Raw genomic sequence first — 26289 nt, 5'->3', positions numbered from 1 at the left:
AGAGTTGTGCAAAGTGGTGGCTGCATCCAAGTATTTGCTTGCCTCTGGGTTTGCCAGGATGCTCCTTATTTGTTGGCACTATCTATTTCTTAAGTCCTGCCTCAATGTCACCTCTAATTAAAGCAGGCTCCCCGTTAGTTTTTATTATATCATGTTTGGATTTTTTTAGAGCAGTTATTATCATTTGGATCACTACATATTTTTTACTTTTTGAATATTGTCTATCTCCACTCAAATAAAATACCCAATCCACGAAGGTGGAGATTTTTGTTTTGGCTGCTTTTGCATGGCTAGTGCCTTAAACAGTGCCTGACGTGTTCAAGTGTAGGCAATGCCATAAGTATTTGTGAAGATAAATGAAGAATGACTTTGCAGTTTTTTCCCCACCTGGGTAGTGATTGGTTGTGGACAGTTGACGGGCAAGGCCACTGACCAACCAGTGGGCTGTGTGATGGTGAAGGGGACGGCCTTCTAATCTAGGGCTCGACTGGTAATAAATGCTCGTGGATGGCTGCCTGACCCAGCTGTGGTCCCCAGGCACGTGGGGAAGTATAGAAGTACAGGGAGCAATAGAAATGAGTTTTTATTTGTAAAAAGTTACAAAATGATATTGTACAAAAATAAAGTCTGTAGAGAACTTTGGTTGAGTAACACAAACGACTGAGACGGATCAGAGAAGTTGGAACTTCCAAAGAAGTGTACTCCTTACTGGATCAGGTGGTATCGCAACGATAAAGAAAAATCACAAACTTTACCCTTTTGTGGATTTGGTGGAGAGATTTGTTTCAGTTAAAACCCGCTTATGGTGTATAGGTGGTGCTGAGAACAAGTTGTCAACACCCACTGAATCTTACAGCCCCTCTGGGCAGGGACTCTCCGTGGAGAGCTGGGGATGGCTGAGTTGACACCTGTGGACACCAGCCACCAAACTTTCCAGGGCTGTCTGAATCAGACAGATGATCTTCAAATTGTGCTTCATGAATGACCAGACTGCTGGGTCTGTCACTCTTCTGAACAGCAAGGTCCACCCTCTGGCCCCAGGAGAGTGGGAGAGAGGACCTCTTTCTCTGTTTGAATTGTGCAAGGGGAGCAGAAAGGACAGAAAGGGGTAGAATGATGGAGAACTTGGGTCTTTTGGGGCTGGAGGGAAGGGATATCTGGTAACTGCTGCCTCTTGGTTACTTTGTAAAATTAACATGATTATTTGAGGGAGGCCAGTAAGGTCACTGAATTGCTAAACCTGTTATATTCTTGGGTTAATAGCCACTAAGGTAGTGATAGATAATCTCCTTGATAAAAATCCCTTTTATGAAACGTGCAACAAGTTCTATTATAGGGCCCTGTGCATTGCGCATGGGTCGGCTGCCAGGCAAATCCACAGTCTGGGGCACATGTGAGGTGGTTGTTCCCATCCTCACTTTCTCCCCTTTCAAGACGTTCATCTTAGAGGTAGCACACTCAAGTCTTGGCGTGTGGCCGGGACAGACACGTCTTCCTCGTCTACCCTTCTGGGCCACCTTCTTCACAGGGAGGGATCGGGTATATGGGGACAACAACTATAGCTCTAAGATGACAGCCAACAGGCTTTTATGGCAACCAGCAGACCCCACTTCCGGAAGGCCGGCAGTGCACACCTTGGCCGCAGTGGGCACAGCCCATTCCTCGGGAACGGTGGGCAGAAGGATGGAGGAAGGGTCTCTGCTCAGGGTGGAACCCTGGCTACCTGACGGGATTTTTACTTTTAGGTCAACATAAACTCCAGGACTACCTACTAAAAGGAATTTAACCTTTCATATATATGGTTATGCATATCATAGATAGATATATGCAGAGGGGAATAAGAGCTTAAATACAACAGAAAATGGAGCATATGGCATTTCTGTTCAGAGATGGAGCAACGAAGAAATAAAACCAAGTGCCAACGGTGTCTGCACACTGCTTCCGAAAAGGGGGCCTGTCGGGAAAGTTCCTTTTGACACATTTTTTTTTTTGTAAAAATAGAAAAAATAGTGAAGATGCTGAAATCTGGGGACATTAATGAGAGCTTTTCTTAAAAAGGTAAAGTAAGTGATTTTTACCTAGCAAAAAACATTTTAATACTTTGAAAAGCATGGACCCTTGTTTCCAATTAAAATTTCCTTTATCACCTTTCTTTAGATTTTGTGAGCACATATACTTTGGCACCTTTGAAAAGAAACTTTAATAAATAAGGGGAAAAAAGAGAAACTCATTAGTGAACGGTAATAAATAACAATAACTTAAATCTCAATAAATATCTTCTCTATATTTCTGTATCTGAAACAGATGCATTGCATCGAGTAGCTTCTCTGGTCACTGGTGACCATGCATAAACGGAGCGGGGGTGTATGTAACATCTGTCTCCCTGTAAACTGACAGGCCGTGGGCCTCCTGCCCCAGTGAGCGGGGGGCCTAACCCCCTCACTCTCCTACGTGAATGCTGCCGAAAACCACAACTGGTTTCCTGTTTCCAAGGACGTAAAGCAAATACCTTCAGGTTGGATTTTAGTCCTGAGGACAGCCTTTTTGGTTCCTAGCCAACTTCTTCCCACCCCACACACCATGTTAAGAATCAGTCACCAGCCTTTCACAGCTCACTGGCTATAGTAAACCTCAGGCCTTAACTTTCAAATTCAAAGGTTACTATCTCTTGTGTCTTTGCTTTTCCGCCCCCCCGCCCCTCCTTTCCGGGGTATGTCTCCACTGAGTGACAGAAAAATAAACTTCTTGCTTTCAGCAGTAAAACATAATGACAAGGAATGACACCAGGATTACATTTCCCTGGTGTCTCCAGACATGTGAAAACAAACCACAGGAGATACACTGGTTTGGTTTCTAGTGCATCCGCATCTGCGCCCATGACCGGTGACGGTGGACTGTATCAGATGAAACGGTGGCAACACCCAACCAGGGACACCGGCCCTGAGCTTCTGGTGGCATCAGCCGCCGCGGAGGAGAATCCGGACGGCTGCTTTCTCTCTCTCCTGTCCAGTTTTCTGTAGCTGGATCTCCCTTTACCAGGCTCCCACAACAGCTGCCTTCCTCCTCTCTCTTCCGCCTCTTCCTCCTCTGCATCCTTGGTCCTCATCTTCCATTCTGGGCAAACATTTCCTGGGAACCTTGGTCCCTTTCTTTGCACTGTAGCAGGAATGCAATACACAGCGGTCTCTGGAGCCGAGTCAGATACATCCACACCTTTTAGCGGAATGCTTTCTTAGAATATGGTAAACCAGGTTATCATCTAAAAACGACAGGTCGTCGTCGAAGGCAATGGGTCTGCAACAGGCCTGCCCTACTTTGTCACTCACCAGCCTTCTATTTTTGGATAAGTTTTTTAATATTTTGTCGTACATTGTCTCGGCGGCGTCGCAGGAGCCACTGCAGTACCGAAAAATCAGTTCCTCCTTGGTTTCGTAGCCCAAACCCAAGTCAGTGACATTCAAATGGACGGCAGTTAGGACGCAACCCCGATTTTTGCCCCTCTGGCCTCGCCAACCTTTCCTTCTGGAACCCTCCGGGTTGGCGGCTGTGGCCTGCCGGTTCCGCTCTCTTCTGGGGAGCACTGCCATTTGTTTGTCTGGTGACCTTTTCAGTCTTTTAATGGTAGCTTGAATAAAATCCATGACGTCATCGAACTGATCAGGATAATCCTCTGGCATATTTGCTATTCAACAAGAAAACAGAAAAGGTCACGTGAGACAACAACAGTGATCATTTCAAGTCATCTTCCAGACCAAAGTGCCTCCTCAAGTCAGTCGTGATGGACCCGCAGTGAAACTATTGGCCTGTCGAGCTAAGGGGCCCCTGTAAAACCCTAAGAAGAGAGGCTAAAATGCACCCTCCAGGACTCCACAGAAGGAAAATTATTCAGTTGAAAGAGGGGACTAACATGGTGGGTGACACATTTCTTTGTTGAAAACAAATCTTTAGAAGTGTAGTTTTCATTCGAGTAACATCTGCCATTTTTACAAGCCTATACTGAGGTTGCTGCGAGCAGACTGATCCTCAAAGGCCATCTTTCTTGTCTAATAACATAGCGTAGAGTAGTGGTTTGCAAACATGACTGTGTTGAGAATGAGCTTGGTGAAATGCAGATTACTTTAGGCATAGGTGTGGGGAGGAGTTCAACAAATCTGTATTTTTAACACGCCCTAGAGGAATTCTGATGTAGGTGATCCATGGGCCATATTTGGGAAATCCTGAAAAAAGGATTATCTCAAATTGAGAAGTCTTCCAACATTGCTACTTTCATTCGAAAGACTAAGTTCTCTTCCCTGAAATCCATCCCAACTTAACGCCTCTTGGCCAAGTGGTACAAAAACCATTTTGATAGAACAAAGGAAAAGCTCATGAACTCAACCATATTTTAAAACCTTCTTAAAAAAACATTAAGAAACTGAAAAACAGCATGCTTTTCACTAACAAAGAGACTAATTTGCCACTTCCTTGGAATAGCATTAAAAAATATGGTAATACTGTATGATGACACCGAAGTGTGTCATAGCAGCAAGTGGAATGAGATGCTCTTTGTGGACAGATGGAGTCTGACCCCATGGTGTGGTCCAGCCTCTGCTGCAGGTTCCTGCTGTCTTTGGCTGTGAGCAGGACAAGAGCAGGACATACACTTTAGGGACATCACACGGAGGAATGATGAGGCAGTGTTGCTAAGATATTTGAGGCCTTTGGGTAAAAGCAGGAATGAGCTATCTCTTGGTGTTTTCTGCTTTGTTTCAGCATTTGCTTTGGCTGATCAAGCAAGAGAAGATTAACTATTTGAACAACTTAATACAGTTCTAAAAGAGGAAGGCAATTCGAATGCCTGTTTATTAGGTACTAGACCTTTGATGCTCCCCTCATCCCATTGCCAGGTAATTTAGTATGTTTAGGGTTATATGTGGCTTAAAGAAATAGACCACAAAAGAGTTATTAGCAAGAGTGAATGGTTTTTGCCAAAACCATGTTAAAGCAGAGAAGGATTACATTATGCCTAACCCACAACAAATTGTTTTGTCATGAACTGATTGTTAAACAGGTATCACGTATCCTATTGTGCAAAACAAAATACAGCTAAGGAGACTTGACCACCTTTCTCTCTCTCATCTATCATTTATCAATTGATAATCGATTCATCTATAGATCGATTGATAGATAATACATATAAAATATATGATATATAGTAATAAATAGAGTGGGGATCATGTGAATCCCCAGAGCATCTTGTTGCCCGATATCTAAAATGTGGCGTTGGATGCTATGCTTTGCTGCACGGAAGCCATGAAGCTGCTCCCACCATGGTCCGAGCTCCACCAGCTCTTGCCTGGATAACCACAATAACCCCTGAACTCTCTCATGCCAGCCTTACCCTCCTTAAACCTATTTTCCACTCAACAGCCAGAATGACATTCTTAAAATTTTTAATGCCGCTCATGTTGCCCCTCTGCTCCAAACCCTCCAACAGCTCCCTGCTTCTCTTAGAGGAAAAGCCAAAGTCCACAAGGGCCTGAGGCCCTACCTGCCCTGCCTACCGCCTCTCCTCAAACCTTTGCTACCTCATCTTCTATGTCTCTGGCCTCCTCACTGTTCCTCAGACACAGGGTTTCTCAGCCTCAGTGCTGTAGACATTTGGGGCTGGGTCATTCTCTGTTGCAAGACGCTGTCCTGTGTGTTGTATCCCTGGTCTCTACCCAAGACATGCCAGTAGTACCCCGCCCCCATCCCAGTAGTGATCAACTAAAGTGCCTCCAGACACTGCCAGATGTCCCCTGAGGGCAAATCCTTGTGGGTTGAGAACCACAGGTAAGACAGAAGCAGGAACTCAGCAGGTGTACCCAGTGGCTCATTTCCCACATCCCCTTCAAGTCTTTGCTCAAATGTCTCCACAACAAGTCCCATCCTGACCTCCCTGTTTAAAATGCAATTCCTCCCCCAACCCAAACCCAGACCCTCCTGCCCTGCTCTTCTCTCCCCATCATAATACTTACTACCTTCTAACACATGGTATAATTTATTCATGTTCGTGATTTATTGTCTGTCTTCTCTGATAGAATGTGAACTCCAGGAGGCAGAGGCCTTTGCTTGGCTTGTTCACCAATGGATCTCAAGTGTTTAAAATAGGATCTGGTCCCTGGAGGCCCTCAATAATTTTTGAATGAATTAAGTCACACTAAGAAGGGGGTATAAAGAGTCAGTTTTTCAAGGGGACACTTGGACTTCAGCTATGAACCACACCATTATGAAATGTAAGGCTCCAAAATAAATAGCCCACATCACACAGGAAGCTGAGAAGCCCCGAATGGCACAGTCATTCCACGCTGCCTTCCCCCACCCCCAGAGCTGAATAATCATCTCCAAGCTAACTTATCCTCCCCAGGCTGGCTTCCTGCAGCTTTAAAGTGTTAGTTTTTTGATGCCCACTTCATCCTGAGTGTTCGGAAAGGGCTCATGCTCCCTGGGAGTAACATTTTCCCAAGGAGGACTGAAAGAGTGAGAGAGCATTCTGAACTTGTCATTTCCTCCGAACCACTTTCTAATTGGACTTCCTTAAGAAATTCTCTTTTTTTTTCTTAAAAAAACAAAAATTTTAAAACACTCTGATTTAAAGAACTACTTATTTTGAAAAGTGAGCTGCTTATGCTATTTGTAATTTTTTCAACAATAAGCCATAAAAGAGGAAATTAGGTGTGCTCGGTTTTCAAAAATCTGTACTTGTGCAGAAATGTGAACTTCAAAAACTGACATATTAGAAGTGATTAATCAAAATACAAAAAAAGTCTTCAAATTCCAAAAAAGACTCTTTGTTTTACAAAAGGACTCACATGATGCAGTCCTTGGAGCCATTTAAGAATTCCTGAATAGATTATTAACCTAAAAACTTGAGAACATAGAGAGTTAAAATTGATTAAGAATCAACTGAAGATTAATAAGAGATGAGAATGAAACGTTACTAAAATTTAAACATATACTAATGGGAAAACATTTGAGTTACAAAAGTTCAACTACACTGGTTTAGAGACTCATTAATTTATATAACATGATAAATTATATAATTTTATGTGACCAGGGTTATAATAATGATTTGAATCAGCATTTATAATGTTCTTATTTCCTGCCAGATGCTTTCAAAGTTCCTGAAGAACATTTTCCCTCCTTTTTAAGACATTTTGACTGCATGGCTTTGTTCACCGGTTTTGCTTGCCAGATAAAATACAGAACACTTAAATTGAAATTTCAGAATAATAGCAAATAAATTTTTAGTAAATAATGTTTAGGACACAGTTATACCTCATTATGAGAATGTTTAGTCTCCTTTTCTTTATTTCAAATTCTAGTTGGCCTTTTCAGGGTGATGCGTGTGGCAGTGTGAATGCACCAACCACTTAGGCCTTTGGATTAGGCAGCGAACAGATCATTACTCCTGAATTAAAAGGCTTCCTGGCATCCAGGAAATAGTAAATGTTTGATGTATTAAACTGAAAGTTGTAGCTAATGAGAACTTCTCCTTTCGATGAAAAAAATCTCCCTCATACCTTCTTGTTAACATGAACATATTTATTTAAGACCCAGGTTCAGGCCATCCGTGTTTCTTATTTAGCTGAAGGTTTCCCCTCTTCCTCTTTCTTTTCTTTCTTGAAAAACAGAGTAAAAAGATATTTATGCTAAAAGTTTTACATGGATATAAATTTTGGAAACCAGAAAAAGGCAACATTATATTTTCCACACTACAGAGCAAATAGTCCTGTCTCTTCAACTAAATTCCTCCTTCTGGGTGTCTTGATGCTGAGTTCATTCACAGAGAGGTCTCAGTTATCAACACTAGCCATTTGGGGGCATCAGGAGCCATGCACCTCACTGAGCCTGTCCTTAACAATTCTGCAGAGGCCTCGGACTTGGCCCAGGCAAGTAAACTCCCGTGACGAACCAAGAAACCCACAGCTACCTTAGTCTTCCAGAAGTTCACCGAGCCGAGAAAGAAAGAAAGGCGTTTGGGTTTGGATTAGTTCCCTAAATGAAGACTTAATGTCATATCACTTTCTTCATCCTATAAAGGACTTGGCAGGATGTCAGTTATACAAGCGGACCTCGTTAGTATTAACTTTGATAGTAAAACACTTGCAAACCACAAAAGAGGAGCATCATTTAAAAAAAAAAAAATGGTCGAACACTTGCTCATTTCCCAGACCTACTTGGAGGAGCGATCTTGGAAAACACGTTTATTTAAAACCTAAAGTTTTTGAAAATCAAAATGTCCAGATGCATTTAAGTCACCCTTCAGTGTGCAACCAAATATTTTTGGCATCATTCTATTTAAAATATTTTAACTTTGATGTGCCCTTTGTATAAACAGTGCTGTTTAAACAAATGAAACCTTGTGCTGGGGCACAAATTCGGGAACAAACCGTTCACTGCAGAGGCTTTGCTCCCCTGATTATGGGGAAAAAATAAGTCGCCCCTGGAACGAAGGCCTAGGGTATTGAATATTTTGTAAAGTTAATTGAGCTTTTATAGGAGCAACCATGATGCCTCAGAATACTCCCTGTAATAGTCAAACTAAAAGGTACGTAATTCAAAACGTTGTCTTGGTTATGCTGGCATCCACTGAATAGAGCGTTCTCCTAAATGTTAGATTTCTTTTAAAAACAGTACAGGTTAACTATATTTTAATCAAAGGGGTCATTTTATACTCGTATCGGGTTGTCCCCCTCCTCACCCCAGCCAGGCTGGAAGTGCTAAGCTGCCCTTCAGCCTGTTTTTAATCCTCGGGCCCGAGAGGGAGGCAAGGTTATCGACAAAGCGGGGAGGAGATCACACCTTACCCTGAGTGGAAGTGGGCTCTGAGGACAGAAGGAAGGTCTCTGAGGCTCCGAGGGGTCCAGGGAAGAAGATGGGGCTGGACTCTAGTATCCACGTGGCCCTCTCTTAGAGGAGCCATCTTCCAGGCCAGAGCCAGCCCCAAGGACACCGGGGCCACAGAGAGAAGGCCCAGGTGTGTCTTGCTATGGGGAGGACCAGCCTCTGTGTTTCCCTGTAAATATTCAGCTTCTGTGTATTGTAAGGGAAAGGGTTAACATGCTGAGGTCTAGAGGGCTGAGCTACTACCTAAGCCAAGGCCACACAGGTGAGAGGCACATCTGGAACCAGTGCCTGAATGCCCGCACTCCAGGGAGTGCTCTGTTTTGGGGTGGGCGATACTCTGGGTATGCTGTGCCTGGGGCTACCGAGGTGCTAGGCACCCCATCTTCACGTGGAGAGCTTCCCCTGAAAGGCTGTCTGCATATAGGAGGCAAGTAAAAAAACCCCCTTGGGTGGGGACATTTAATTTGATGTTCTTTGCCTACCTGTACCCCGGTAAAGTACAAATAGCTCTGTAGACCAAGTACATGAAAAATGAAAGTTCTTTTCTCCCCATCCCCCTCCACACATGTATACACGCACATGCGTGTTTACATGAAAAGATCATTCTAAGATTAATATAACCTCTCAAGAAAATTATCAACTGATGTCATTCTTTAGAATTATTTTTACTTTTCGATAAGGTGCAAACATGATTTTCTTTTACTATTATTAAATATAAGAACTACACGAAGGAGTCTTACCTTTATAGTTCTATATGTCACAAAATTTCATCATTCTATATTTTACATAACAGCTTCCTTAACGCACTTAAAAATATTACCAATATAAAGGGGGGACAGATGCGACTTTCACACAACATTAACTTTAAATCTAGCAACACCCTTGTGAGGCTAAAGTGGGGCCCACATATTATGTCCACTTTACACATCAGGAAACTGAGTTCAGTGAAGATCAAGACCCAAGGCTACCTGGCTTGTAAATGTGGGCTAAGTTGGTTTGGTTTCAAAGCTCAGACTAACTCCAGTGCTCCATGCCACCTATTGTTTTTAAGTAAAAATTCAACGACCATGCAGCTTTCAAGTCTCGAGGCCTGCGGGAATTTAGTCTGGAACAAATGCAAGATATGCTGATTTCTCCTGCACACTTATACCAAATTCAGAACAGGAAGTGAGAAATATACTTCTGTTGGAAAATTCAGTAGAAACTGAAGTACTTCAAGTAGACTCTAAAATTAGGCTGCCATGGGCCACGGTATACAGTAAATAGTCTCCAAAAAGGGAAAAGCCATGGCTTTCAGGGGCATCTCTCCCATGTCCTGGTTCTTGCATATCACTCTCAGGCAGACCTGGCATTTTCCCAGTTAAAACCGGAAAACCAGCAGCCAAGGGCGGTGGCGGATTCAGACAGAGAGGCCCCGTCTCCGGAAGCTCCTCAAAGGCACTCTGGCACCAACTAACGAGGCTCTTGCTGCAGAGCTGGAGAGGACACAGCCTGGGATTCCAGTGCAGGGTCAGTCCCTGCCCAGCCTCATGACCTTGGACTAGTCACTTAACCCTTCTGAGGTCAACCAGACCCTCTCTGGGGCCCTTCCCAGAGCTAAAAACCCTAAGATGTGGAGTTTCAGTCTTGGTGAGAAAGTGATGCCAGCCATTCGCTCTCAGTCACCTCTGTCAGGGAGGGGGCCACTTTGGCTGAGGCCTCTGCAGCATTCCACTCAGCCACCACCATCACAGGCCCCCATAAAACCTCACAGGCGGTATCATAGTTTCTAGCAGTTCTTAGCCTTCCATTTTATCTCTTGGATGTTACGTTTGAAATAATCACCATCCAGTGTCTCTCAGCTCATCAAGTCATCTTCCTAAGCACTATTTAGGGGAGGTGAAAGCATGTGCAGAAAGGGCCTTGTATTTGAGTCTCAAAACACTTAGGTTCTAGTGGGAGGCATCCTTACACTTCGGTCTCCATTTGTAAAGGGAGAGATGGAGCCAATAACCTCTGAGTGGACATCCTATGACAACATGCTATAATCCTTCAGTCTCTGGTACCCCAAAATCAAACACTAACTTGTCATTTTCATAAAATCTCTATTTTAATCATTTCTGTTTTTGCTGCTTCAAGTATGTTTAGGTCATACCCAGTTCATGATTCTAAGGTTAGACTCACCCATTATAACTGCTACCAAATAGATCGTGAGAGCCCCGCAGTTTGTCTTGGAAGCGACTGACCCTTGTTCTTATGTGTAGTGTTAGTTAGTCCATGAGAATGTTCCATGTCTCTGAAAAATTTTACAAAGTTTTGTCATCTGCTGCTATTTGAAAGTGTTAATTTTGCCATTTATTTGAACTAATTAGAAAAAAAGCCCATAGGCCATTAAGCACTGGAATGTCATGCATCTCACATTATGTAATGACTATCCTCACTTTCCTATTTTGGACAGAGTATTCATCTCGCATGAGACAGACTGTCCTGGTCCTAAGCTACTCTTGAGTTAACTTCAAGAGGGGTCCCCAGAATCGATTGTCCTAAGAATAATCGCCAGCTGAGACAGTGTACTAAGTCATTGTGCCCACTGCCAGAGCGACCAGTGCAGTATCTCCACGACCAGTGGTTTGTTGACAAAAAGGCATGACATGGGTTTATTTGAAAAGTATTTGCGTCGTAAATACACCAGTGTTTTGTTGTTTTAAAAAAAAGCATTTCTGGATCCTCTCAAGGCAGAAGAAAAAGAGCAGTCAGAATGGAAATCATTTCAGAATACAGAAAAAGGGGCTTGGGTATACTTTTAACAGCCACTTTGTCCACCAAAATGCCATTTTATTTCCCATCTCTACCTACGTTGACCAATATTGCACAGACATATCTTGAATTTTTATCCTACAACTTAACTAAGAAAACTTGTTATAAGTGTAATGGAAATTACTCCATGAATACAAATAGCCAAAAAAACCTCACTCAGGGAGACGAAGGCTGTATTCATTCTGTTACTCAGATTCTAATTACCCTGTTCTGATTTCCACCTATGTGGTCTATACTTTTATTATAGTTATGTTAATAATTTTACAGTAATAGAGCATAGTTCTCCTGGGGGAAAAGTGTCTTTTCTCCTGCTTTTAATGCCTTTTCTCCTGCTTTTCTCCCAACAGGGTTCCACTTTTTAGCTAATCTGTGCACACCTGGTGTGAGCTAAAAGCGCTCTCAGTCAGCAATAAACACCTCATGCTAAGGAGTGCACACCACGAGCTCTGCCACTGCCCTTGTAAAAATTTAATGGGGAAGAGTGAGAAAGTTACCCAATAAAATCAAGTGCACAAAAAGACACTTAGGAAAATAATCTTGGTGGTGTTATCAGAAGCAAGTCGTTTTCGAAGGACTTGGAAGCAGATACCTTTGCTTCTTATTCCCACAAAGCCATGCCTGCAGCCTGAGAGGCCCCAGAATCCCGTGGGATTCTGCATTTGCCCTCCCTCAGCCCTTCCCAGGGGACCAGCTGAGCAGTGGTAAAAGGCCTGAGGGGCTTGGGCAAGAGGAGGAGGGACTAAGAAAAGATGAAAAGAAAACATAAAGAGGGGGCGAAAGAAAAGTGTTCTCTATCGCTTGAGCCTGTTCGATAGATTCTGTGGTCAGCTGTGAGGAAGGACTTTCCACCCCACCCCCACCCGGTGAATAAATTTGTTGGAATCTCAGACTTTCAGGTACTCAGCTATAAGTATCACTCAAAAACAATGGCCACTACAGAACCCCAATGCCTGACTTTTCTCCTTGCTGACTTTCTGTCATAGCCAGAAGAGTTATGTATCAGTGTCTTGGGCTAGCAGGAAGTGATTCTTTGGCATGGGCACAAGGCAAGTGTGGCTTCAAGCTGCCCTGGGTCCAGAGTCTGGCTAAGTTGCTTAACCACATGGACCCCCAATTTCCCCTTCAAATGGGGACAGTCACACCTTTACCATAACGAGAGAAAAGTTTTCAACTCAGTGCCTGAAAACATTTAACAAACAGCGTCTAAAGTAAGTCCATATGGTTGTCATGTTTGCGATAATTCTTCAGCAATGTCTACATAGAGGGCAGCAGCATGAAGGTCCACGCTACCAGCTCTAGACAAGGCAAGATTACCCCAAAGGGGATGTAGATATGGGTCCTTTGTTAGTCCAGCCATTCCACATAGAAGAGGGCCTGCAGTCTCTGGCAATGTGGTCTGTGGGCAGAAGAAGGCCTGTCTTAGGAGTTTGTACTTGTGTCTTTTGCGTTCCTAAAAATGCCCGAAAATTAACCACACAAACTTCAATTTATTCCATAGCCCATGAACATTATGGAAAAGGTCAGTAGCTTCAGACTGAGGCACATATAGACTTTCTACAGAGCTTACAGGTATTTTTAAGAGAATCAATTTTCACATCCTCAACTTCCATATGTGCTGCTTCCTAAAACTGGTCTGCTTACGAATACTCCTGCGGCCGGGTCTCCATTCCCAATCACCCCGCTACCTGAGAGGGGTGTACTTCTCACCCATCTCACTCGTTTTACTGTGAGCCACTGTCCAGGGGATAAACACCTGAAGGTGTCAGGTAATGACAATTCAGGCATGCATGGCTCCTTGGGACAAACCGGTATCAGTGGCTCCTGATGTGAGGACATATCATCACGAACTTAGTATTCAGAGGATGTTTACCTGAATCTAATCACATGAAAATAATCACATAAACCCAAACTGAAGGGCAGTCTGCAAAACAGCAGGCAAGGTAGCTTGAACTTTTCAAAAATGTCAGTGTCATAGGAAAAAAAGGCTTGGGAGCTATTCTAGATGAAAGGAGGATAAGGAGACATGACAATCAAATGTAATTTGTGATCCTTGATTAAGAAAAAAAAGCTATAAAGGACATTATTGCCATGATTGGGGAAATTTGAATATGGCATATCAACGGATAACAGGATCATCTCAATGAAATTTCTTGAAACTGATAACTGAATGTTGGTTATATGTCAATGTCCTTGTTCATAGAAGTTACCCACTGAACTACTTAATGGTATGTTTGCAGCTAATTCTTAAATGGTTCAGAAAAAAAAAATGAAGCAAAATCTTAACAAGAGGTCAGTCTTGGTGAAGGGTATGTGAGTGTTCATTGTATTATGAACACACACTGAGAGAAAGTCCTATAGGAATAAACCAAGAAATATTGAAGCAGGTAGCTCCATATTTCATTCTGGTCAAGCCCTCCTGGCAAGGCTTGGTGCTCTGTCAGCCTGTCTGTCCATTTACCCATCGATCTATTCATCTTTTAATTAGGATCTAGAAGTGGGATGGTTTTCATAGGTATATATTAACATGTGCATTTCAATTGAAAATGAAGTCAGATCTTTTCTGATCAAAAAGTCAATTTATTTGAGTTGATTAGTTTGATAGTTTTCTGTGAATTGAATAAGCTAAATTTGCAGCTCCAACGTTGTGCCAAAAATATATTTGAAGCACATATGCAGTTCCCAAATGGGTTGGAAATTACATCTGATACAACTAATTAAACTTAAGATAAAAAATTTTAGAAGTCACTTTAGAAGTGTGCCATAGTTTTCGACATTTTTGTTGCAGGTTCACAAAGCAAAAAAATTTTGAAAACTTAAAACCACGCCTTGCTACCTCAGTTATTAAAGTCGTACAAAAGTGGGTTTTGTTTCTACTGAGCTAACTAGTAGTTTCCCAATGGCGACCCAAACTCCGTCCATGTAAACTCGCTCCTGTCCCCACTGTGGCAGTGGTCTGGCACTTACTTGTGCGGTCACTCTTGGTTTCCCATGTGAACTCTCTTTTTCCCTGGGCAGAACAGGAGCGATCTGAGAATAAGTACCTTCCAGAAGGCTTCCCAAATGCTGCCGGCCTATCAAGCATTTGAGGAGACCTCACTATGTCCTGAACAGTTAGGGAGCCTTCCCCCATTGCAAAAAGTATCAGTATTATAGGAGTCCATAGAGACATTCATGTTTCTCTCCTTAAAATGCCCCGATCTAGACTGTGAAGTGGCCATTAATAATATGGAAATCAAAGAAAAAGCCTAAAAGAAATCTAATGTTCCCTGCTTCTTTATATTAGCTCGCTCCTTTGATTTTCCTGAAAATCTGTGTTTCAGGATTAGCCAATGTTTATGTTTTCTTAATCTACTGATATGGGAGCAGAGTCTGTGTTAAGACAAAATGGTCAAGTTTGGGACTAGAAGTTTGAATTTGGCTTCACTACTTACTGGGTTTATGACCTTGAATGACTCTCTAGGCCTCATTTTTTCATCTGTAAAATGGGGGTCATAGTGTCTCCTCTTGTCTGATAGAGCACAAACATACTCGACAAGATATAAAACTTATTTATTAAAAGCTGGGTTAACACATGGATAACTAAGAAGTGCTAGGATACTAATGTTAATATTAAGTTTTTATTTGTAGCTATTCACTTACTTGAGGAGTAACAGGTTGATTCAATCGTGCCTATGCCTAGAAGCTTTTTAAAAATAAGGGCACGATACTTCAAAATGAAAAATGTGCTAGTGCTATAGATCCCCCTCATGAATCACTTTGGCAGATGATGGCTTTGCAGCCAGATCCCACTTGCTGCCACCTCCTTGCTCGAGGTGCTCCAGTGGTGCCCGTTGCCATCAAATATGGAGCAAGCACCTTCTTTTCCTGGATTTTACAGCATCTCATAAACTGGGTATCACCTACAGAGATATCCTAAATTTCACACCACTTCCCGCCACCTGTTCCCAGTACTTGGCGACGGGTCTGCCCTCCTCCAGTATCCACCACCTGCCCCTTCCCCATATGGTGGCCACAAATTTGCCCATGCTTCTCCTTGGTCTGGAATGTGCTCTTTTCCCTCTCCCTCCCCTTCCTAATACCCATCTTTCAAGTACCAGCTCAAATCCTCCCTCTCCCCTGAATCCTTTCCTGCTATGATCTCCAAACCCCAGTGACCTCATTGCTAGGAATTCTTACCATGACCACAGCGAACGTACCTCTTGGCAGATATAGCTATCTGTCTGACTGACAGTCCGCCCACCCACCCACCCATCTGCCCATCCATAGTTTACAACTAGGTCATAAGCTATTTAAGTTCACAATTTTGCCTTTTAGATGCCATGAAGCACCTAGGGCATGAAAGACATTTAATACTTGCTTCTTGATTGAGCTCAAGTGATTAATTAAAGAATAAGTGTTTTAATTGAATAAAGGTGCTATAGATCATTAAGTGTTAAATAAACAAAGATGAAAGGGGTATTAGGCAGGGGAAATGCCAGATAGCTTTCATTTTTACATCAGCAAAAGTAGCATCTTTTGAGTGTAATTCTTCGTCTGTTGGATCAACATAAGGTTCTAAGACTGGCAAACTCAAAGTAAGCCTGAAATAGATTTCTGCAAACAGCAACAGTTTGAAATAGGTCTCCAGACTAGGGCCAGAGTGAGATGTTGGTTTCAGCTCTCAAGTAGGGAATCATTACCTCCTAAAAGCCTGACAAGCAATAGAACTCTGTCCCAAATAGCTGAGACCCTTTCCAGATTAGGCACTTTATCACAGTAGTGCCCATTCATACAGTCCCTAAAGCAATAAAAAGCAATAGATAAATGTGCTTATTTATTCTGAACTCTATATCCCATAACGTTAAATTTGAAAGCTTAACATTTAACCAGCTAGCGGCACTAAAAGCTTCCTTAGCTGGATAACAATGGGCTGAAAGTTTACTAAAGTTCACTAAAAGTTTTTTGCTGGGTTTATGAAACATTTAAACTAATTTAATTTAAATGATCCAGCTGGGATCATTTAAAACAGAAACTCTCTGATCTCAATACAGGTATCTTCCACTTCATAGCCCCCTTATCACTTACATATAAAGATCTTAGTCTGCCCTGGCTCCCTTCTCCCCAAGGGGAAGAGGGTCCCCCTAACATGACCATGGGAATCTGGTGGGAAAAATTTCATAGGAACTATGTGGGGATAGAAAATGGGGAAGGGAAACTTGGGAAGAGACAGGGCGAGCTGACCCGGGGGCAGAATCCCAGGCAAAGCTGACCTGCCTACGTGCTGACCAACTGAATGACTTGGGGCCCAAAATAGCCTCCCCAGCAGGCCGGCATTTCTTTCACTCTCCGTATTATGTTGTGCTGCCTGAAATTCCACCATTTAGAGCAGTGTCTTGGCAGAGCTGAAGTGAAAAGCTGTGAGGGGAGAAAAGGCCATCACTGGGTGCATGGGGAGGGGACATGGGGAGTAGGAGGGTGACACACAAAGACTACGATACTTTTTATCTCTCAGGTGAGAGCTTTACAAAGCATTCTCCCATTTAACCCTCACAGCAACCCCATGAGGCAGGCTTAATATTATCTCTATTTTACAGATGAGGAAACTGAGGTTTAAGAGATGTTCAGTAACAACAGTTGGTTAAGTGGCAAGACTGGGATCCAACATAGTCTGATCTGAATGTGTGAACTTGGGTTTTCGCTTATTGAAATTCCCTGATTTCTTGCTCTCTGTCCTCCTCTGCAGATTAAGGGACTTGACACCCTGGGAAGAGACTCTAGCCTAATAATATTGAGAATTATATATTTCAGTTGTGTCATGATTTACATAGATTTTTGGGGGGCTAGCCTAGGAACTTGATTAGCTTGATTTAAAAGATTGTTTCTATAGGCAATTTTACGACTTGCTACCAAACCGGTGGAATATAATCCCATTATATTACAATATTACAACAAACTGTAGATTACCTGTAGTTACAGTTTAACAATGCTCAATGTTTCTTCTAGTTGGCTTCCAGTCACACAAAAGCCCACTTCACCAGCCCAAGGTTCTTTATGTTTAGTTTTAGTTTACTCAGTTGTACCACACATCATGCATTTACTAGATAATACGTTCCATGAAGGAAGGGGCTTTCGACTATTACGAGTACCAAGGATTCTCTAGCACCTAGGACAGTGCCTGACACATACAGGCACACATTAACTATTTGTTGAATGGAATACGTGCTTTTAGATGGCAGATGTTGAAAACCACATGCCCTTTATGCTTCTCCTTGTGAAATACATTTAGAGCTGTCACACAGAGCTGAGATCTGGCATGTGGCTACGATTAAGTAATAAATTCAGACAACCTTGTGCAACATTGTTTTTTAGTCATTAGTTGAAGACCATCCTCCCGCGTGAAGTGTTTTCCCCTAGGTAGCAAAACTGAATGCTCTGTGTAGTGGTTTCGGGAGACTCTAGTCCCGGCTTCAGCGGACCTGCCTCTGGCCATTGTGGAACTCTAGCACTTGGACAAACTGCTTTGCCTTTCAGGCCTGAGGATCATAAGGAGTTTCAGCTCTAAAATACTATGACGTCTGTGAGTTTCACCTCTAATCGCCCCTTGGAGAAGATACTGGCAAAAAGCAAAATAAAAGAACAAAGACAGCTGAAGGGAAAAGTCTTGGATGCCCCCAAAAGAAAATCACAAGTCCTTGAGTTCAGACAAGCTCGAAGTTGTGATGGGAGGCAGGCACAGCCAACTTACTTTACAGCCAACCTCTAGGGAAGCAAGTGAGACGGTTATGACTTCTATCTGGTTAGTTCATCCTAGGAATATAATTCTGGCTGTTCCATTCACATTGGAACCAGCAGAACACATGCAACCTCATGGGTGAATGTGTCCCCTTTGAACAGAACAGAATGATGTTAGGGTGGCTTGAAAAAGCCTTTGCTCAATCACTAAGTTATAAGAAGGACCAGTATTTACGGTACTTTATATTTTCAAAGGGAACAAGTGGCTTAATGTTTTTCTACATAAGCCTTAACGAGTTGCATGGTGTACAGTGCATGATGTAAATGTCAGCACTGAGACAGGGGGGTGTTGACATGGTTGTGTTCAAAGTCTGCACACTGTCATTATTCTACCTTCCCTGCACTGACAGCTTGCTACCGAATTGAGCATACCTGGAAAGACGTCAACTTGGCTTAGAATGCAGCTCAGTTTCTCTTTGGAAATATTTCTTTCTTAAGTTTCCTCTAGGATCTATTGGGTCTTCCCGTAGGTAAAATAGAATTGAATATGTTCTACTGGTCCAAATGTAAATAGAGTAGTTAGAATCTTGTCCTTTGATGACTTAGCATTAGTTTTGGAAAAGGGAAGTAATATCCCTTTCCCCATAACAAGCCCTTCTCCCGACAATCAGTAGGATAAATGCTACCTTGCTTGTATTGTTACTGGTGGTACCTTATATAAATATGAAGTACAGATTTTCTTAGTGTATTATCAGGTCATAGTGATTCAACCTTGACTGCAGATTAGACTCATTTGGGGAACCTCTAAATATCCAAATGCCATACCCTAAACCAATTAAATCAGAATCGGGGTGAGTAGTCGCTGAAGTTCTCCAGGCGATTTCAATGAGCAGGGGTCTCTTATGAGTCTCTTCTGAAAGGATGGTTAGGGCAGGGGAGTGAAGGCTAGGGGGCAAATCTCATAGTCATTAGCATGAGATTTCAATTTTAAATTGTTCTCATTGAGTTCTCAAGTAAGTATGTAACTTGTCCAAAGTCACAGTTGAAAGCAAAGCCAGAAGCAGGAGCCAGCATGAAATAATAAGCCTAGGTAGATGGGATGCTAATATGCTAAATAAATCTCCATGAATTAATCAGATCCATAATCAGGAGTCATTTTTCTCCCCTGGATGTCCTGGTTAGAGAACTATTATTTACCGCTGTGTTTCCTGGTCCTTTGGTCTAGGCTGTATGAATAAGTGAAAAGCCACTTAGCTCTCAGGGGGACTGGTATAAGGGGCATTTTAAATTTAAGTTTCTATTGGAGAACATTTATATAGACTGAGATGGAAGTTCGTAGTTGAAACTGAAGCCTTTAAAAGTAAGTTTATACAATTGACAGAAACGCTTAGAACAGTCACTTCAATTTCAAAGAATCAACCATGTTCTCTTTCTAACCCTAAGCCCCTCTTGAAGTCTTAATTTGCCTTAGGAAAAAAAAATGCACTTTTTCTTTTTTGAAACTTCTGGCAGAGTATGCTTTTATTGTTGTAATTAAGCATAAAAGAAACACATCACATTTCCTGGGTTGTAGCCTAAGGCCACAGGGTTTGGGGAACTCCTAGTATACAGCTGACTTGTGGGGCCACTTCTACTGTGCATATATAGTTCAAGCGCAAAATAGTGGGGAGGGGAGGTGGAATGGGAGGGGGGAGTCGCCAGGGTGACATCCTGGCCACAGCTCACTATTGCCTTATTATGGGATTGTCAAATTTTCTACCTTTGTTACCTACATACCTCCCCAATGACCTTTAAAACTTGTAATGTAGCATATCTTGCTTTATGCAACAGATAAACTTCTGACGAGTAGAGGGTAAATTATATCAAACCATAGCTGACATGCCCTGATAAAGTGCTGTCTAAAACATTTCTGAGAGGCAAAATCACAGATTTATTTTCTAATATGAATAACCTGTTCTTTCCTTAAGAGTTAACATTGTCATATGTGGTGTGAACTACAGCTTTCTCCTCCTAGTTCCAGCAAGCACGAGTTCCCCTAAGTCTTTTTAGAACCGGAACTTTTCCGAACAGATTTGACATTGCCCAGGTACAAGTTCTGGAAATCGAGGCCCTTCTGTTTTCTTTGACTCAGCGTCTTGCCTTTTGCAAGGGCAGGTGAGGATGTAAATGCAATTTTTTTAGAGGTCAGCACAGCGGGGCACAACCAAGCAGATAAAGGGTTTTGGGAGAAAGAAAAAACGTTATGTGTGTATGTGTGTGCACGCGTGTGTGTGCAGGATGGGGGAGCGGAGAGAAGGGGACGCACTGTTTTCCTGCGGTGGTGGTGATGGTGGGAAAAATATCTGTTCATCGGAATGCTAAACGGACAGCATAAAAATTTGATACCCTTTGTGCTGGGCAAATCAGCACGTGTCATATACAGACTAGGAGTCCCGAGCCTTTGGGTAGCAGCCGGCAGCCGCGCACCAGGGGGTGGCTGCAAAGCCAGCGCGGCTCTGCCCGCGGGTCGGGGAGGCCTTGAGGCTGTCCCAGCTAGCTTGGGGTGCATGCTTGCGGCGTGTGAGGATGTGTGGGGGTCCGCCGGCGGCCCCCCCAAGGGGAGGGAACGGTTCTTACAGTCACTGCTCAGCGCGAAGGGCGCGCGGCGGCGGCCGAGGGAGCGGTCTTCAGCGGGCGCCTCGGGAGGCCTCTTACCGGCGGGCAGCGGGAAGGCGGACGCGGTATGGAACAGCACCAGGCAGACAGCCACGACATCCCATAACTTCATCTTAGAGTCCCGTCCCGCGGCGGCACCTGCGCCCGCGAGCGAGAGAACCAGAGAACACACGTTAGAACACAAGCCCTGGGCGCGGCATCCCCGCGGGTCCTGGCGCCCCCTGCAAACTCGTCACCGCCCTCCTCCAAGGCCCCCGCAGCCCAGCGGTTCCCTGGGCATCCCCGTCCTCTCTTCCAAGTCCCCTACGCACTCCCCTCCCCAGTGCGCCCCAGAGGGAGGCTCTCTCTCTCAGTGTCCAGCTACAATTGCCCTTCTCGTTCGCCACCCGATCTCAGGGGTCGGATATTTCGATCAGAGCTGTTGTCCGCGTCGCTCCCACTAGGGCACCAGGACTCCTGCCTGACCAGTCCCTAATACTGGCTCGCAAAGCCCACCCCCAGTCCCTGGGGGCGACCGGGAAGCCCCCACGCTGTGTCCTCCACCTCAGCCAGAGACCTCCCCTCCTCGCCTGGCAGCTCCTAAAGGCTCTTAAGCGACCCACTTTTTATTTTAGAATAAAATCAAGCGCCCCTTTGCCTGGGTTCTCGATCCTACTCTCAGCCAGGCAGGAGCAGGCTCGGTGACACCCCTCACTCAACTCGCCACCGGTGCGTCATTCTTCCCACCTATTTTGTCGTCGGAACAAGAAGTTAGTAGACTTGGAGGCTTTTGGCCAGCATGGGAATATTTGCGTTAAGTTACTCTCCGAAGCATCAACGCGGTTTAAAAATACTAGTTCTACCTCTTAAAGTTATGAACGTTAAATAATGTAGGGAAAAGGCCTGGAGGAGCATAAAGCAAGCAAGCGCTCAATCAATGCTTTAGCTTTGCTGTTAGGTAGGGACTGCATTTTTGTCTTGAAAATTTTAATCCTTCGTGGTATACCCGAACATCTTTTGATATTTGCAGTTTTGTGAGACTCGGGCCCTGAATTACTCTTCCCCTCTCAGAGGAGTCCAGAGCTCCCCGCGCCCCAGTCACAGTCACTGCTTGACAGATTGTACCCACGTCCCAGACGCTGCGGCGGCGGACGGGCGCTCGAATGCCTAGGCCGCGAACGCGCGCGGGTTGAGGGCTCAGCTCCTCTCAGCGAGGAGATTCCGTTTGGCTTCTCAGTCCTCATACCACTATAAGGGAGCGCCACGCGGCCGGAGGCGGGCGAGAAAAAGGCACCAACAACGCTGGGCCAAACTCCACCCAATTAGGAGGTGGGGAGGGGACCCAGGGACCTCCGGGTGCGTTGTTACCCAGTACCTTCCCAATACCAGTGTTCCAGTTTCCAAAGAAATTCTCACGTGGAAACTTCGAGATTTATGCAGATTTATTCCCTCTCCTCCAAATAAAACGGATTCTTAGGAAAATCTTGAACTTCTTCCATGGTAGAGAGGAAGGCAGTTTCCAGGTAATGCAAAAACCTGGACGCATTTCCTCTCTATTAATTCCCAGGCTATTCCTTAGCCCTCCTCCCTTCTAGCAGCCGCCCCTTCTTCCCCCCATCTCCACCCAGAATAACCGCCTGGGTTCTCGTGCAGGCCACCCGGTGAAGCGTTTAATTCGGCCGCCACCTCCCACAGCTGCGGAGATGAATGCATTTTTCCATTCCTAGGGCGTCTGTTCGCTACGCAGCTGTTGGAGTTCCTAGTTGGTAGAAACTCCAGGCAACCTGCAACTTCGCGCGCCTCCTGTCGCGCTGGCTGGTTTACCACCCGGGAAAAAAAGCAAAGGCTTTGGGTTGGGCTCAGCGACCCAGGCAACACTGCACCTAGACCGTGCAAGATGAGCGCAGCGAGGAGCGTTAGCAGAGAGGACTGGGGGGACTCGGAGCCTCCCGCCCCCTCGCCCGGGTGCCAGCTCCTGGGTGCGTGCGAAATGGCTGGCAGCCCTGATGAGCAAAGAGGCGCGGGGTTAATGTGCCATTCCAAATCGCAGTGCCCGCCAGCAGGAAGCGACAGAGACACCAGATTTCCCTTCCGCATTAAGAGAGTTTTCTCTTTTTTCCCTGCTTGGCCGACTGAGGGCTTTTTAAATTGGACGTGGAGATCCTCAATTAGAAGTGTGGCAAAGCCGGCAAAAGAGGAGACGGTGGAAAACTCCCCGCCTCTCCAGAGGAGGCTCCAGGTTCCCGTTCCCGCCCTCAGCCGGGTGCGGCGCAGGCCCCGAAAGAGCTCTCCTACATCCCCCGGGACGGGGAGGGAGGATTCTTTCCTGCGAGCATCGCGGGGGCCAGCTCCAGTTAGAGCGGCTCTTTAGTTCCCGGTATTTGTTGGGCGGAGGACAAAGAGGGAATCTGGAGGTTGGGTACACACAGAGGTCTATTAGGACGTTTTTCTGAGCCTTTCTGGGCACCCCCCACCACCCCGCTCCACGCGGCTTCCGTGTTTGTCTCTTTATCGCCTTCTCATAACACATCTGCCCTACGTGTTTCTGCCGCCTTTAATTTCTTAACCAGCTGCCACGTGCGGTAACCAAGCTCTCGCCCTGAAGTCAGTGCGGCCAGGTGCCTGCGCAACCCTTCCTGTGCCCCACACAGGCTGTCCTTCCTCTGCGCCTGGCAGGGCAAAAGGGGCGCCTCGCGGGCGCTGGCACATGGTGGTCCCCAGGCCCTGGGCGGAAAGGACGCCCAGGACAGGAGTGCCCTTCGAAGCCTCGGCTCACCGCTGCTGAGTTCCCGGCACCAGGGGGCACCAGAAACCGCCCGAGTTCCGCGGCGCCCACGCTGCGTCGTCATTTAAAGTATAAAATGGGTGAACAAGGATTCCCCCTACGCTCTTCCCCAAATCAAAATACCCCCCGAAACTTCTGGATGTCCTCACCAGCAACCCCTCTTTTCAGGGTCCTACTCCTCCATCCTCCCTAGATTTTCTCCTAGCACCTCACCTGAATTGTTTTCCCCGAAACCTGCATTTAGAACTCCCCCTCCCATAAGCCGATTCCCCGAGTCAAGGGGACAGCTTCACCGCGGGTGAGCGCTCCCGCCGCCAGTGTACCCCCACCTTCCTGTGTCTGGCAGGCTGGGAGTTTTGTCTGGGCTTTGCCTTCAAGATCCAGATCTCAGGGAGAAAAAAAATGGGTGCTGTAACTCAGGGTTTTCCTTTGGGGTAGGGATAGAAGTTGCTAAAAGATGTATTGTCATTCTTAACTATGACTTGTGTCCTAAGTTATCAGAGGACTTATTCTTCCCTTGGGCTCAAGACTGGGGGAAGGGAAAAGAATGAGGACGCTTTCTGCACACAGTCTGGGGAGGGGTCTGTCTGTTAAAGGGCCCCAGGCCGGGTTCCAGGTTCAGGGACACTCAAACCCCTTGAGAGAGTGGGCTGGGAACGTTACGGACTAACGCTTGTCACTTGTTGAAGAGGAGACACCGTCCCCCTACCCAGCCAACGCAAAGGCGTGGCGAAGCAGGGAGTGCGAGACCTGGCCGGCGCAGGGCGAAAGCCCAGCAGCTCTCACTTGGAGGGTTCGTGCGTGAGGCTGGAAGCAGCATCTTTTCCTTGTAATACTTAAGTGTAGATTCAAAATACTGAGTAAGAGTCGTGCGCGCTCTAACATATCTGCGACAGGGGCTGAAAGAATTGTGTTTGTCCTCGCCAATGAGCAAAATGTTGGCAGCACCGGGTTGGGCAGCCCCCTCCCTCTTCCCCCCGCCCCAGGCCCCCCGGGCGCGCACGTCTGCTCTGCGGGCGGGTTTGCCACAGCCGAAACTAGGGAGGCGCCAGCAGGCCCGGGGGTTCCCGCGAAAAGCTATTCCCCGCCCCGATGAGGGTTCGTTTTCACCCGGTGGGACTGGAAACCAAACTGCGGAGAAATCAGCCCCAAGGTGGTGCAAGATAGTGGAGGGGCTATTATTGAGGTGGCACAGAGTACAGGAGAAAAGAGGTCATTAAAATAATCACTTCGATGGCCTGGCAGAGACCTTAGGGAGTTTCCAGAGTCTGTTCGAGGCGGAGACCCGAGTCCTGGACTGCCCAAGGAGCCCTTCTCTGAACCTCGACGGGGATGGCTAGTTGGAGTTGCGGGCGTTAGCAAAGTACAAGCGACCGAGTTCTGAAACGGGCGAGGAATGTAGCTTTGCGAGTCTGCGCCCAGAGGAGGTGAGCCCTCTATTTTTAGGTTCTCAGCACCTTTGCCGCAGTCCCTCCGGGGCCTGCGCTCTCCCTCGGAGCAGACCAAAACAAGCTTAACAGTAAGTTCCACTCTCAGCAATGATATCTGTGCAGCTGCTCGTCCAGAGAGGACATACTCTGGTCGCGGTAGGTTCAAAGATGACCCCAGCCCTGCACCGTCCCGGAACTTGACAGAAGAGCGCCCCGCCGAGTCCGGGAGGGATCTAGAGGCGTCAGGCACCGGAGATCTGTGCCCACGTGGAAAGTCAACCTGCCCCTCCGCAAGGCCAACCTCTTTCTCGTTCAACTTTTCCCTCTCCTCTTTCCTCCCAGAGCCTCGGTTCCCTCTAGTTTTTCCTCTTTCCAATCTCACCGCCTGTTCTGGGGTCCAGCCGCGCCCCCTCTGTCTCCTGCGCCCCGCAGCCCACCGTGCTCGCCGGCGACTCAGGCGCTACCCGCCTCCACCCCGGCTCGCTTCTCCACTTACCTCGGATCCGGTCTCCGCAGACCCCCAGTTGGACATTAACTCCAGGAGCCCCAAGTCCCAGCCTGTACACCCATCCGGGCCAAGGGCAGGAGCGCTGAGCCCCGCCCCACAGGTCAGGGGCACTACAAGTTCTCAATCCTGGGGCTGTTCGGGGCTGCGAGGGCGCGCGGGAGGCGGCGGCCAAAGTTCCTGCCGCCGCCGCCGCGAGAAGGGCGAGGGATGCCGACAGCTCCCCCGCCGGCCCCCCGCACCCCCAGAAGCCGAGGTGGGAGCAGCCGCCGCTGCCTTGTGTAGGGGATGACACGGCTGCGCGCGCTGTGCTCTTGGCTGGGGCTGCGTCGGCCGGGGGCGCGGCGGGCGGCTCAGCGGCGGCGGCCGCGCTCTGTGCCTTCTCTGGGCGCAGCGCCTGGGAGCACGAGATGGGCCGGGCCGATGCTGCCGCCGGAGCTGAGGTCTTGCTTGGAAATCCGAATGAGACACCACGTCAACCAGCGCAGGGAGTCGCGTGAAGACATGAGGGCGCCAGGAGCGCAGGCTGGTCCTTGAGAGCCCGGGCCGGGGGGCCG

The 26289-nt window shown here is 46.1% G+C and overlaps 1 protein-coding gene across 3 annotated transcripts; it reads right to left on the bottom strand.

The window, feature by feature from the left end:
* Nucleotides 1-565: 565 nt before the first annotated feature.
* GDNF (glial cell derived neurotrophic factor) lies at nt 566-26289 on the bottom strand. Of its 3 annotated transcripts, none has more exons than XM_039842628.1 (3): nt 25724-26289; nt 21073-21171; nt 566-3682 (listed from the first exon to the last, which is right to left on the bottom strand). In XM_039842628.1, exons 2-3 carry the CDS (start codon nt 21143-21145, stop codon nt 3198-3200), a joined length of 558 nt encoding a protein of 185 aa, XP_039698562.1. In that variant the 5' UTR covers nt 21146-21171; nt 25724-26289; the 3' UTR covers nt 566-3197. The 3 variants fall into 3 exon arrangements, with proteins under 3 accessions (XP_039698562.1, XP_039698561.1, XP_039698560.1); XM_039842627.1 differs by having other exon boundaries at nt 20995-21171; nt 25724-26286; XM_039842626.1 differs by lacking the exon at nt 566-3682 and having other exon boundaries at nt 19882-21171; nt 25724-25852.

Source organism: Pteropus medius, unplaced genomic scaffold (genome assembly GCF_902729225.1).
Source record: "Pteropus medius unplaced genomic scaffold, Ma_sr-lr_union100, whole genome shotgun sequence".
NCBI lineage: Eukaryota > Metazoa > Chordata > Mammalia > Chiroptera > Pteropodidae > Pteropus > Pteropus medius.
Note: the sequence above shows the minus strand (reverse complement) of the source record. Positions and strands in the feature narration are given on the sequence as shown.

Coding starts and splice junctions, on each gene's coding strand:
- GDNF (XM_039842626.1), bottom strand. CDS start 21,145: ATGAAGTTATGGGATGTCGTGGCTGTCTGCCTGGTGCTGTTCCATACC.